This window comes from Phascolarctos cinereus, unplaced genomic scaffold, assembly GCF_003287225.1.
Source record: "Phascolarctos cinereus isolate Bilbo 61053 unplaced genomic scaffold, phaCin_HiC Scaffold_9;HRSCAF=440, whole genome shotgun sequence".
Classification (NCBI taxonomy): Eukaryota; Metazoa; Chordata; class Mammalia; order Diprotodontia; family Phascolarctidae; genus Phascolarctos; species Phascolarctos cinereus.
The window spans coordinates 45,203,879-45,216,054 of record NW_027556402.1 but is presented as its reverse complement, the minus strand read 5'-3'; the positions used below and the strand labels follow the sequence as shown (position 1 = coordinate 45,216,054).

The 12,176-nt window shown below is 40.4% G+C and overlaps 1 protein-coding gene across 1 annotated transcript in view; it reads right to left on the bottom strand.

Moving 5' to 3' along the window:
- Nucleotides 1-11,088, bottom strand: part of ARHGEF38 (Rho guanine nucleotide exchange factor 38) — a 126,176-nt gene extending 115,088 nt beyond the window's left edge. The window contains exon 1 of the mRNA XM_020974757.2: nucleotides 10,702-11,088. Coding sequence (XP_020830416.1) covers nucleotides 10,702-10,903 — 202 coding nt within the window. The 5' untranslated portion in view covers nucleotides 10,904-11,088. The remainder of the gene's footprint in view (nucleotides 1-10,701) is intronic.
- Nucleotides 11,089-12,176: the final 1,088 nt, after the last annotated feature.

Below are 12,176 nucleotides of genomic sequence, written 5' to 3'. Positions count from 1 at the left end.
GGCCCCTGAAGCCATTGTCCGAGTACACAAGGGGCTAGTCATCCTCTTTCTAACCACTGACGGCTTGTCACCTTCTGGGCATGCAGAGTAGGCTAGGGGGAAGCGTGAAGGTGTCCCGAGGAATAGAAAGGGGGTGCCCTGTGGCAGGTGAGACAAACCACTACCACCAGTGACACCAGTGATGTCAAACTCAAATAGAAATAGGGACCACTCAACTGTACATGAAGATCTCCTACTGACTCAGAAAATCATAGTTAACATTATCTTTGTATTTTTTATTTATTTTGTTAAATGTTACCCAGTCGCATTTTAATCTGATTTGGGCAGCACTGCAGAGTATTATGGCCTTGTGTTTGACACCTCTGAGGTAGACCACCACCTCCCCTCAGACCCTGGTGGAGACAGCATGGGACCCTGAACCCAAAAACAATGGGAATATCTGCAGTTAGAGGGTGGATTATAGCCATGGAGAAGATATCCCGAGGGCTCAAGACCACTGACCCTTCCTCCGGTCCAGCCTCCACAGCAGTCAGGAAGGGAAAGAACCTTGAGGTGCCAAGACACATCTTGGCAACTTTCTCTGCCAGGCATTGTAGATCCCTCTTCCTTCCATCCTCTCCCTCAGCAACCAAAGACAGGGGAAAGAGAAAACCTTACCACCAAAGTTCTTGAAACTTTCACATGGCTCAACATCAGAAATGAAAATGGATGTATCAACGGAATTGACCCTAGCAAAGACGCATCACTATCTGCTTTCTGGCTGCACCTTAATGGATCATGAGTCATTTCCACCTACGTTGCAGAAGACCACCTCCAAGGTGGTGAAGCAGATAGATCACCAGGCCTGGAGTCATCTTCCCGAGTTCAAGTCTGACCTCAAACACTTACTAGTTGAGTGACCCTGGGTAAGCCACTTAACCCTATTTGCCTCAGTTATCTCATCTGTAAAATGAGCTGGAGAAAGAAATGGCAAACCACTCTAGTTATCTTTGCCCAAAAAATAAAAAAAAAATCCCAACGGGGTCAAGAAGAGTCAGATGCAACTGAATCACAACAAAAAAGCTCCCTGAGAACAGAATTGTCTTATTTTTCTATTTATATCTCCAGCAAACTTAGCACACAGTAGACACTTAACACATTTTCGTTCATTCATTCATTCATTGTCACAATCAGTTAATTCCTTCAAGGTATCCTGCAAATATCACTTGCCAAATACCTGTCAGCCAGGTTGACACATTGCTATTTTGTTCACTCACAGTAGCTTCCTTATCTTATTTCTTGATTTTAAAAAAAAAAAAGTAAATTGTTCCAAACATCTGTGATGAAGTCTTTCACTTGTAGCATTTTATTCCTAAGCTTCATTGGTAATTAGCAACTGCTTGGTTGTGATTTCTCTGGATTCTAATTACAGCAGCTCCTTAACAAAGAACTTTGGTTTCCCATCTGCAACACCATTCTTTTCTTCCGCAAATAAATTGTCACTCTTGCCCGGGAATAGGAATTTCAGGTGTTTGTCAATTTACATTAGGCTTCATTCAGATCAAAATGGCTGACAATAAATATGAGAAGACCAGTTTCTAGGAAGTCAAACAAGTGGGGAGCAAAGGGGAAAGTCATTATGGCAAGAGAACTGAGTCCATAACCTTAACCTAACGTTGACATATCCTTTTATTTCACAAGAATGGGTGGCGCGGTGGAGTCCGGGAGGACAATGTTTACTTTAAAATACAGTATGCTGATGCAGTCCTCTGATAGAAGAGTGCTGTAAATCATCACCCTGCTGACAGCAAAACACAGGATGTTGGCAACAAGGTGCTACGGAAATGGGCCTGGACTCAGACAACCTGGGTTTGAATCTTATTTCTGCTACTAACTTCATGACCTTGAGCAAATCATTTAATCTAAGTCTTTGTTTCCTTCTTCATAAAATGGGGTGTGGGAGGTTGGACTCTTCCAGATCTATGATCTATGATCCTGAGAAGATGAAGTCCAAAGCAAAAGCCTTAGAAAGGCAAACGTGTGAGAAGAGAAGAGTGTTATCACATTACAAATCTGGGGTTATTGTAAAAGTCAGGAGATCAAAGCAGGGAGAGCTTTTCTTCTTGTTTCCTGAGTGCCCAGGGCATAGGTGATTAGTAAATGTTTGTACAATGAATTAAATCAAAGACTGTAGAATCTTATATTTAAAATTGGAAAGGACTTCAGTCTTTCACTTTATAGATAAGGAAACAGGCCCCAAGAAAAGTGAAATGCCAAACGTCACAGAAGTAGGAAACTTCAGAGTCAGGATTGCTGATTCTAAATCCAACATTCTTTCCCTTGGGCTTCTTAATGTTAATAAATCGTGTCTATATGCCATCTGCTCATTTTTATGTCTCACATGCATTATTTCCCCATTTTACAGATGAGGAAATTGAGGGCCAGAGAGGTTGAGTTGCCCATTGTCATATGACTTGCTCACTTCAATCCAACCTACATGTATTTTATACATGTTTAATAAACAAAAATTCTTTCTCTGGTCCCTTTAAACCAGTTAGTATAGTATAGAAGGCACTTAATAAATATTTATTGATTGACATAAATAGGTCTCAGAGGAAGGCCTCTAACCATGATATTCTGACTCACAAGGACACTGCAAAATACAAAGAATCGGAGGCAGGTAGGTGGCACAGTGGATGGAGCCCCGGAGTCAGGAGGACCTGAGTTCAAATTTGACCTTGGACCAAACACTTGACACTTGCTAGCTGTGTGACCTTGGGCAAGTCACTTAACCCCAACTGCCTAAAAATTTTTTAAAAATACAAAGGATCACAAGTTCATAAATTTTGAGTTGGAAGAGACTTTAGGGCTCCTCTTGTGATAGCATCACAGATTTTGAGCTGGAATTAGACTTCCCAGACCACCTGGTTCAAATGAGGGCATTGCATGATATAAGATATGGTCAGTTCAAGGTATTGCCCTTTCCTATGGTGCATCTTGGTCCTAAAATGGGAAAATTTACTTTTGCATTAAAAATAATTAAATCAACTGGTAGAAGATGAAGGAATTTTCTCTTTCATAAGGGAGCAGGATGATGCCTGAAAAAAAAAGAGTGAAAGAAATTTTACAGACGAGGAAACTGAAACCTGAAGAAATTACGGGACTTACCATGGTTCTTTGGATAATGTCATTGGTGGGATCTGAAGTCTGGTCTGCTGATTCAAACTGGTGATTTTTCCATTCTGCTACATAGTGTGTGTGTGTGTGTGTGTGTGTGTGTGTGTGTGTGTGTGTGTGTGTGTGTGTGTGTGTGGTACGGCCACTGTAGTGACTTACATGTCTCACATGGGGCTTGTGGACATCTTCTCTCTGAGCTGGCTTGTTCACCTCAAGCCATTCTGTATTTCCTTATAGTTAATACATGTTTAATAAAAGTTCTTTCTCTTCTCCCTTTAAAATCATCATCCTGTTCAGATATGAATGAAGCATCATCCTGCTTCCCTAATAAAATGATTTAAATATTTATGTTTATGGCATAGGGCATTTCCTACCCCAAATTGCCATATCCCATCCAAAAAAAAAAGGGTTTTTTCACACATAGGTTTTAAGCAGTTTTTATTAAAATAAAGTTCTCTTCCTACTCTTTTCAGCATCCAGCTGTTTGCCTAAAAATGACAATACCAATGTTTTACCAGTTAAATTAATTTTTCTTTACGCAAAAGTAAATATTTTGCAATTTTCACCACCAAATTGTTCTATATGAAAGGGCAGTACTTTAAAGGGACAATAACTTTCATTATATACTCTCTTCAATTGACAGATGAGAAGCCAAAGGATTAGAGAGGACTTGCCTGAGATCACAGATAGAATTTGAACCCAGGTCCTTTGACTCTAAATACTGTGGTATGTTCGCCATACCAATACTATGGGTCTGATTGTCCAGCATTCTTTCCATTGGCTCTTAGAAATTCAAATATGACATAATCACTTTGTCCTCGGGTTCCTTTCATTATCACTGTCCCAATCAGCTGTTTGTTAGTTAAAACAAAGTCCAAAACGATAGTTCCTCTCACTGATGCTTTCCTTTATGAGTGAAGAAATTGCTGGGAAAGCAATGAATCAGACAACTGTTCTGTTTGGCAGAGGGAGACTTCCAGCATCTGTTTCTTCACCTAGTTCTTCTTTCAAGTCAAGGATCCTCAGCGTTATGTTGGTTTTTGGTTGACAGGTGTCCCCTCCCTTACCTTCTCTTCTCTCTTCACCTTGTCTACAAGGTCATTCTAGGTACTGACCTTGATATCTCCCTAACCTTGGAGAAACCACCTTATTTAACCAGAAACAACTAGAATCCAATTATAGCTTAAATGAGGGGGGGCCATGGGAGAGAAACAACAGGGGATAAAAAACTCCCCTGCCACAATTTTTTGATGGAGGAATAGCTCAATTCTAATTGGTCTTTTGACTCAAATCGGCTCAGAATAGAACTTTTTGGCTTTTGAATTGGCTCGCTTCTAAAAAGGAATCCTTAGAGGCAGAGAAAAGAAGTTCAGGCTTCGGGTTTGATTCTTCTCTGGAATTAATGAGTAGCCATGCAGAAAAGAAAGAAGTGGATTTGAATTAACCCCCTTGATTGTCACTTCCTCAAGCACAAAACAAACTTCATTTGCTTTGATTTCTACCCTACTGCTCTGGAATTTAAACCCTTTCCCTCGAAGAGAACTGAGACTTATTCCAAGGATATTCTGTAGGAGGAAAGGTTTGAACCACAGGGACAGAGATGTGTATCACAAAATCACGGATCATCAGAATAGAAGGAACCTCAGAAGTCATCCAGTCCAACCCCTGTGTGAAATGCCAATCCACATTGAAAGAAATCTGGACTGGTACTTGAGTCATGTAGGTTGTTCAAATCTCTCTCTCAAGCCTTGGCTTGAGGGTCACCTCTTCCATGGCTAGATCCTTGAAACTTTATATATCTATATGTCTCTTTAACATAGTTAATCATGTTCTAACATATCATACTTATTTTTGCACATATCTCATTTCCCCCCTCCCATTAGATTGTAAGCTCCTTGAGGGCAAGAGCCATATCAATTTTCATATTCAAACGAATAGCCCAATGCCTATCGCACAATAAAATGCCTATCACACAGTACAGTGCCTATCACATAATAGGCTCCCAATTAGTGATGGTTTAATGGGTTTAATATGGCATTTGTTGAATTGGAGAATTAGCACAGTATCTGGAACATACTAGGTGCTTAATAAATGACAGACCAGTAATACTTATCTACTGTGAACAAATTTTCAAGTTGATTTTCTGCTAGTGGTTATACATTTCACCTTCCCCTGGTTCCTTGCAATCTTCAATATGCATTGATTAGAAAAAAAATATGTATTGATTAGGCAATTGGCAGTAGCTGGGAAGGAGGAAATGGGGATGGGAGTAAGGGCAGCTTGTAACACAGAATGTGCCAATGGAACAGAGTTAAGAGATCACACAGGGACTGCTAGCATGAGAGCATAAAAATGGGATTTCCAGAAAGCATTGCCAAATGAATGAGCAAACTTCATCCGACTAGGACCCAAATACACAAGAGTCTTTCTCCTAGGATATACACATACTTTTTAGCTGTGTATATGAACATACAAATACATGCATATAAACACAAGAAGAGCAATGCAAATTGGTCTGAATGTATCATTCTAAATTCATATTCATGTGAAAAATCCTTCTCCAAAGACAATGACCTTAAGTAACTCAGCTGCCGTGGTTTCATTTTTAGACACTTCGTGGGGCAAACTTCAGGTGCTGAAATAAAATAGATACTGGGATAATGGGGATCAAGAGACAACTAGGGTAGAGTAGATGTTATAAGGCAGCTGGTGGTGCAGTGGATAGAGCTCTGGGCCTGAGGTCAGCAAGACCTGAGCTCAAATTCAGCCTCAGACACTTAATAGCTGTGTGACCTTGAACAAGTCAATTAATCTCTGCCTCAGTTTCCTTAACTATAAAATAGGGATAATAATAATAATCACATCTACTTCCCAAGAATGTTGTGAGGATCAACTGAAATCTTCATAAAACACTTAGCACAGTGCCTGGAACATAGTAAGTATGTATTATTAACATTTCTCCATCACTTTGTTAAGTCTGCATGATCAGCAAATCGTCCAAATGTGGCATGTCACATCTGCTAGGCCAGTCACATCTCCTCACTGGGCTTTTATTTCCTCATTTTCAAAGCAAAAGCGTTGGACTATTGCATTTCTAACGTTCCTTTTTGCTTCAACATGCTATGATTATAAGAAGCCAACCTAATTATGAAATATTTTAATGGAATCTACTCTTTACTTTATACTCTCAAATAGGTCCTTCTAAGAGCAAGTAAAGATGCTGGCAAAGATTAACCCCTCCCCAGCTGTTCCATTCTGCACTGAAGGCAGAATCTTGTAGAGATGTGGAAAAGCCCCATAGATCAAGGCTCCACATGGTCAAAGTAGGAAACTATCAGAAATTGTTTGTGGTTGGGAGGCTTCCTTTTATTTAAGTACTTTGTAGCAATACAAGAACCATATTAGTAATGGGTAGCAAATATAACGTTCAGTTTCTATTTGCTGGTGGACAGTCTGAAAGAGAGACATCCTTGATTTAACCAACAAGAAACTGATTCACAATTCAAGCACAGAAGGAAGAAATGTGGGCACTTGGGGTTATAGGGTGGCTTCAGAGGAATAGAGATTTGGAAGAGACCTTAGAGGTTGACTATAATCCAGCTGAGAGGATTTTACTAGAGAGAAAGTCTGAGAGATAGATTGCCTCAATAGAAAGAGGGTGGGTGAGCCAGAGGACCTGAGTCCAAGTCCTGCTGGTGCTGACTGTGTGATTTGGAACAAGTCCATAGTCTCAGCTTCTGCATCTCTAGCTTGAGGGGACTGCACTAAGGAACTTATGAGATATCTCTCAGTTCTAGTGGATTGCCCACAGTCACACAAGTAGCATGTCAATCAATAAGTATTTATTAAACTCCAACTGTGTGTCAGGCACTATGCTAAGCATTGGAGATACAAAGAAAGGTAAAAACAATCCTTCTCAAGGAGCATACATTCCAGTGAGGAAGACAACAGGCAAATAGCAAACATACAAACATGATCCAACCAGGAAAAATCAGAGATAATCAAAGAAGGAAGTCACTAGCATTAAGGCAAATCAGGGAAGGCTCCTTATAGACAGTGGGATTTTAGCAGGGATTTGGAGGAAGTCAGGAAATCCAGGAGATAGGGATGAAAAGGAGGAGCATTGCAGGCATGGGGGACAGCCAGAGACAATGCATGAAGATGGGAGATAGATTGTCTGGTGTGAGGAACAGCAAGGAATCTGGTGCCCCTGGATTGCAGAGTGCACGGATTAGAGCAAGGTAAAGACTGGAAAAGAGGCAGAAGCCAAGTTATGAAGAATTTTAAAAGCCAAATAGGAGATTTTCTATCTGATTCTGGAGATGATAGAAAGCCACTGGTGTTTATTAACTAAAGGGGATGATCAGACCTTAACTTTAAAAAGGTCGGTTTGACAATTGAGTGGAAGGTGGACTGAAGTGGGGAGAGATTTAAGGTAGGAAGATTAACTAGAAGGCCAGAAGAACCAGAAATAGATGGTCTTCTGTTCCCAAATCAAGCACAGTTTTCAATAAAATATAATATCTACAAATTTTAATAAATGACCCCTTTATCAAAAGGACAGTGGGCCTTAAATACTCTTTAAGGGGTCATATTTATGGCAATAATAGACAGAGTTTCAAACGTTTGGGATTAATAGATTGATCTGGATACCAGCATTCTTACTCTATAAAATACATTTCAGAAGAGAAAAACACAAAAACTTTGCTTCTTTTTTTGCAGATTTCAAATAAATTTTTTATTAATTTTAACAAAGAGAAATAAAGAGGGTAACCAGCATATTAAACAAAAAAAGTCAGTAATAATAACAATAATGATAAACTGGCTCATTTTGCATCTTTTCCTTAGGGATAAGACTCGACTTTTCTTTCTGAACACAATTCTGAGATGCCAGGAACACTTTCAGTAAATCTCTTTCCTTTGTATTTTCCCAGTTACTTAATTGCTTTTAAAGACACAATACTTCAATAGCACAGCAACTTCCAGAAAGCTCACCAAAGAAAGAGATATTGCCAATGCAAACATTCAAAAAGTGTCTTTCTGAACCAGAGGCTGAGTTCAGTGCAGGACAGATGACTCACTTTGGTTTTTGAGATGCTCAAACACATATTGTGTGAAACGCAGGAGAGGCAGGTTCTGCGACCACCATTTAACATTCTAGAAAACACTTAAAATTCTACCAAGTATGTACCAGATAAAAGACGCATGGCATAGAGAGCATGTCAGAAGGCCCAAACTTGACTCCTGACTCAGAAATTTACCATACAGGGCAGCTAGGTGGATAAAGTGCCAGGCCTAGAGTCAGGAAAACTCTTCTTGAGTTCAGATCTGGCTTCAGACACTTACTGGCTGTGTGACTGTGAGCAAGTCACTTTACTCTGTTTGCCTCTGTTTCCTTATCTGTCAAAATGAGATGGAGAAGGAAATGGCAAACCACTGCAGTATCTTTGCCAAAAAAATTCTAAATGGGGTCACAAAGAGTTGGACACAACTGAACAATCAAAGCAAGGCTAAGACTTTGTTTCCCCCTCTGTAGGAAAGGGACTGTACCTTTGATTTCATTGGTAGAGGCAATTCCCAGAGGAAGGAGCTCTATCTACTTCCTTGGTTCCTCTACCTTCTCTTAGTTCTTCTAATTTCTAGTCTTAGAAAGTTGCCTGGGCACTGAGAGATGGGCACCAACCTACACAATGTCACACAGTCAGTATGTCAGAGGTAAGACTTGAACCCAGATCTTCCTGGCTCCAAGGTCAGCTCTTTATGCACTACTCCATGATGCTTCTCATTTGTACAGGGGGGATAATGATATTTATGCTACCTACCTCCCCTGGCAAATATCTTGTAAATGGTAAAGCATGACTAGTAAGTGAGTGTTACTATGGAGTGAAGGTCATTGGACCTTCAGGCTCAGGCTGAAAAAAGAGACGGAGGCAGAGGAGAGAGAAATAATGACATCTTGACTGAGGAAGGCACATGCCACATTTGGACATTCTCGGTCACTATAAATGAATGACATTCTAGCTGGATTTTGCTGACCTGATGGTTAAAACATCCCACATTTTCCACAAGACTGGTGCTACTTTCCTGTATGGCATAATAAAGCAATCCTTTTTTGTCCAATTGCCTAAATGGATGTCACCAGCAAAGTTCTCACGCTTACCTATTTAGATAATAATAAAGAGGAGGAAACTGACATTTAAAAAGCACTTTAGAACTAGTGCAAATCTTATCAGACACTTACTGGCTATGTGATCCTAGGCAAGTCACTTACCCTTTATGTGCCTCAGTCTCCTCATCTGTCATGTTATTGACTAAAGGGGATTATCATCACCTAACATCAACACCTAACAACCTTCCTGGAGTTGTGAGGATAAAGTGAAATAATGTTTGTAAAGCAATAAAGCTCCATATAAGAGTTCTCATCATCACCATCCTCATCATCACATTTGATCCTCATCTCCTTGAGGGCAGAGACTGTTTTATTTTATCTTTTTATCATCCTTCCTTGTAGGGTGTCCAGAACATAGTAGGCACTTATTAACTGTTTCTTAATTGATCCATATCAAAATCCTGCGCTATAAATACTGAGTATTACTAGTCCCACTTTGCAGATGAGGAAAGTAAAGCTTAAAAAAGATGAGGTGAAAGCAATTTGTTTTGCTTCAACAGTTAGTAAGTTTCAGAGCCCGAAGTCAAACTTTGGTCTTTTTTTAATTCTAAATCCAGCATTCTAGCCACTATACTATGACCGCTGGATTTGGGGGTGAGATTTTTCATTTTAAAAATGAGATATACTGCTCATTTCACAAAGAGGAGAAAAGAGAAAAATCACATAAAAGTATCAGTAATAATAAAAAGATGCCAAATTGATTTATTAATTACCTAATAAGATGGAGACCATGACTTCACTTACCATTTACAAGCCACATTTATGTTTAAGTTTTTGAAGGTAGGCATGAAACATTTTATGGAAAGGTAGACATTGGAATTCTGACCAATCCTTGGTGCTTCTAATTAAATTCATAGGATCATAGATTTGGAATTGGAAGGGACATTCAAGGCCACATAGTCCAACCCTGTGATTTTACAGATCAGGAAACTGAGCCCTAGAGAGGTCAAATGGCTTATCTAAGGACACACAAGCAGATGAGAGAACAGGATTTGAACTCAGGTTCTCTGCTTCCAGAAGCAAAATATTTTGCTATGCTGCTTCTCCTGAGTCAATCCCTACTACTTTTAAGTTGTTGCCTTATTTGAAAATAGAAGCAAAGGAGAGACAAACTTGGAAACAGAACAAACTGATTCGGCCACAGAGACTCCTTTGCAGATTAGGAAGCTGATCCTCAGAATGACTTTCTTAAGGTCACCCTGGTAGACAACAGAGTAGGATTTGAACCCAGCTCCTCTGACCTCAGTGCTGTGTCTCTGGTTCAAACCTTACTAATAACAAGTCATTACCTATTTGAAAACAGAGGAGTAGCAAAGGCAGACTTGGAAATGAAACAAGCAGGTTTGGAGGCATCTACTCCTTTCCCAGGCACATACCTTGCAGTTTCTGGTTGTATTCAGTTCTGTCAGACTGGCTCCTTCTCAAGGGGCCCGAGTTACCATGGTCCACAGCAACACTACTCTCCACAACAGTGTCAGTCTTCCTCCTCTCCAACATGTAGAGTCTCTGTCTCAGAAAGGTCAAATTCTTTCTCTTGGTCCCCATGTTCTCTTTTCCAAAAGCTTCCTTGGTTTCCATCTGCACCAGATGTAGGTAAATCCCAGGAACTGGCCAAAGTAGATAGCTTGACAATTCACTGAGGGGGCGAAGGTTAAAGCTGCCAGTTTACCGGCCCCTTTTAATTAGACAACTTTGCTTCTGGATTACCTGGCTGTGACGGACACCTCTCCAGGATCCCGGCGCTCCACCCCGATGAAGTCATTCTTTTCTGTACCTAGAGGCTGACTGGGGATCCTGCCACCTGTTACCTGAGAGACCTGAGCTAGGCAAAGCAGGGGCTGCCCTGTCACATGCTCCAGAAGCAAACAAGAATCCCATTGTATGTGTGGGTGGGGGTGGGGGGCATGAAGGTGGGGCATGGGGGGCTGAGGGACCTATATCATGTCTGTGTTGCTCTATAATTGATATTTAAGCTTGCAATCTGTTGGGGCTTACAGTATGCATGCTTTTACTGTACAGGGGTGTATTGCTTGGGAGGCAAACTTGGACATGTGTCTGACTTTTAACTGGAATTCAATTCCTCGAGTGATACCTTTGGTGGGGAATCGGGCAAAAATTCACACCTGAATCATCCTTAGCTAAGGAGCCAGCTGGGCATGCCCAGAGAACAATGCTTTTTAGAAATGAAAATAGAACAAACAGGAAAACTATAGACATGATCACGACATAAATGGAAATTTATGTCACTACAGCAACAAATTGAAAGTGATTGGTGTGTAATTACAGTGACCAAGCTTGTCCCGAAGAATAGATATGAGAAGGCACTTCACTCCTTCCTTAAAGAGATGGGGAAGGGAAGTACTAGGAAGCAGAGAACTGCATATGCTGTTAGACTGTTGATATATTGTTAATTTTCCTGAACTATATTTTTTTCTTTTTTCTTCCTTATTCAAAAAAGCGGAGGGGAGATACGAAGAGGTTGAGGAAGAACATATTGAGAGATGAAGGCAAAGTAGAAACAAAAGATATTTTTAAAAATCCTTTTTTAAAAACAGACCATTTGCAGAAAACGAATGATTTACAAACTTTAACCTGGATTATTGTATGGAGGGAAAAAAACTCCCTCCTTGTCCCCTGGCTGTGTAAATTAAGGATCAGGTTGACTTGTCCCATTGGGAGGAGAGACTGGCATTTGAGAATTGCTCTGCACTGGGTCAGAGTGACCCCTGGCACATCACGTGCGTTGCTGGTGGGGGGAGGGGAAGGCAGAAAGACGGGGCTTCTCTTCAGGCTTCAGAAGTTAGTCTCCCATTCAGGACAGCAAGCAGTGTATTTGCTTGTGGTTAATCCT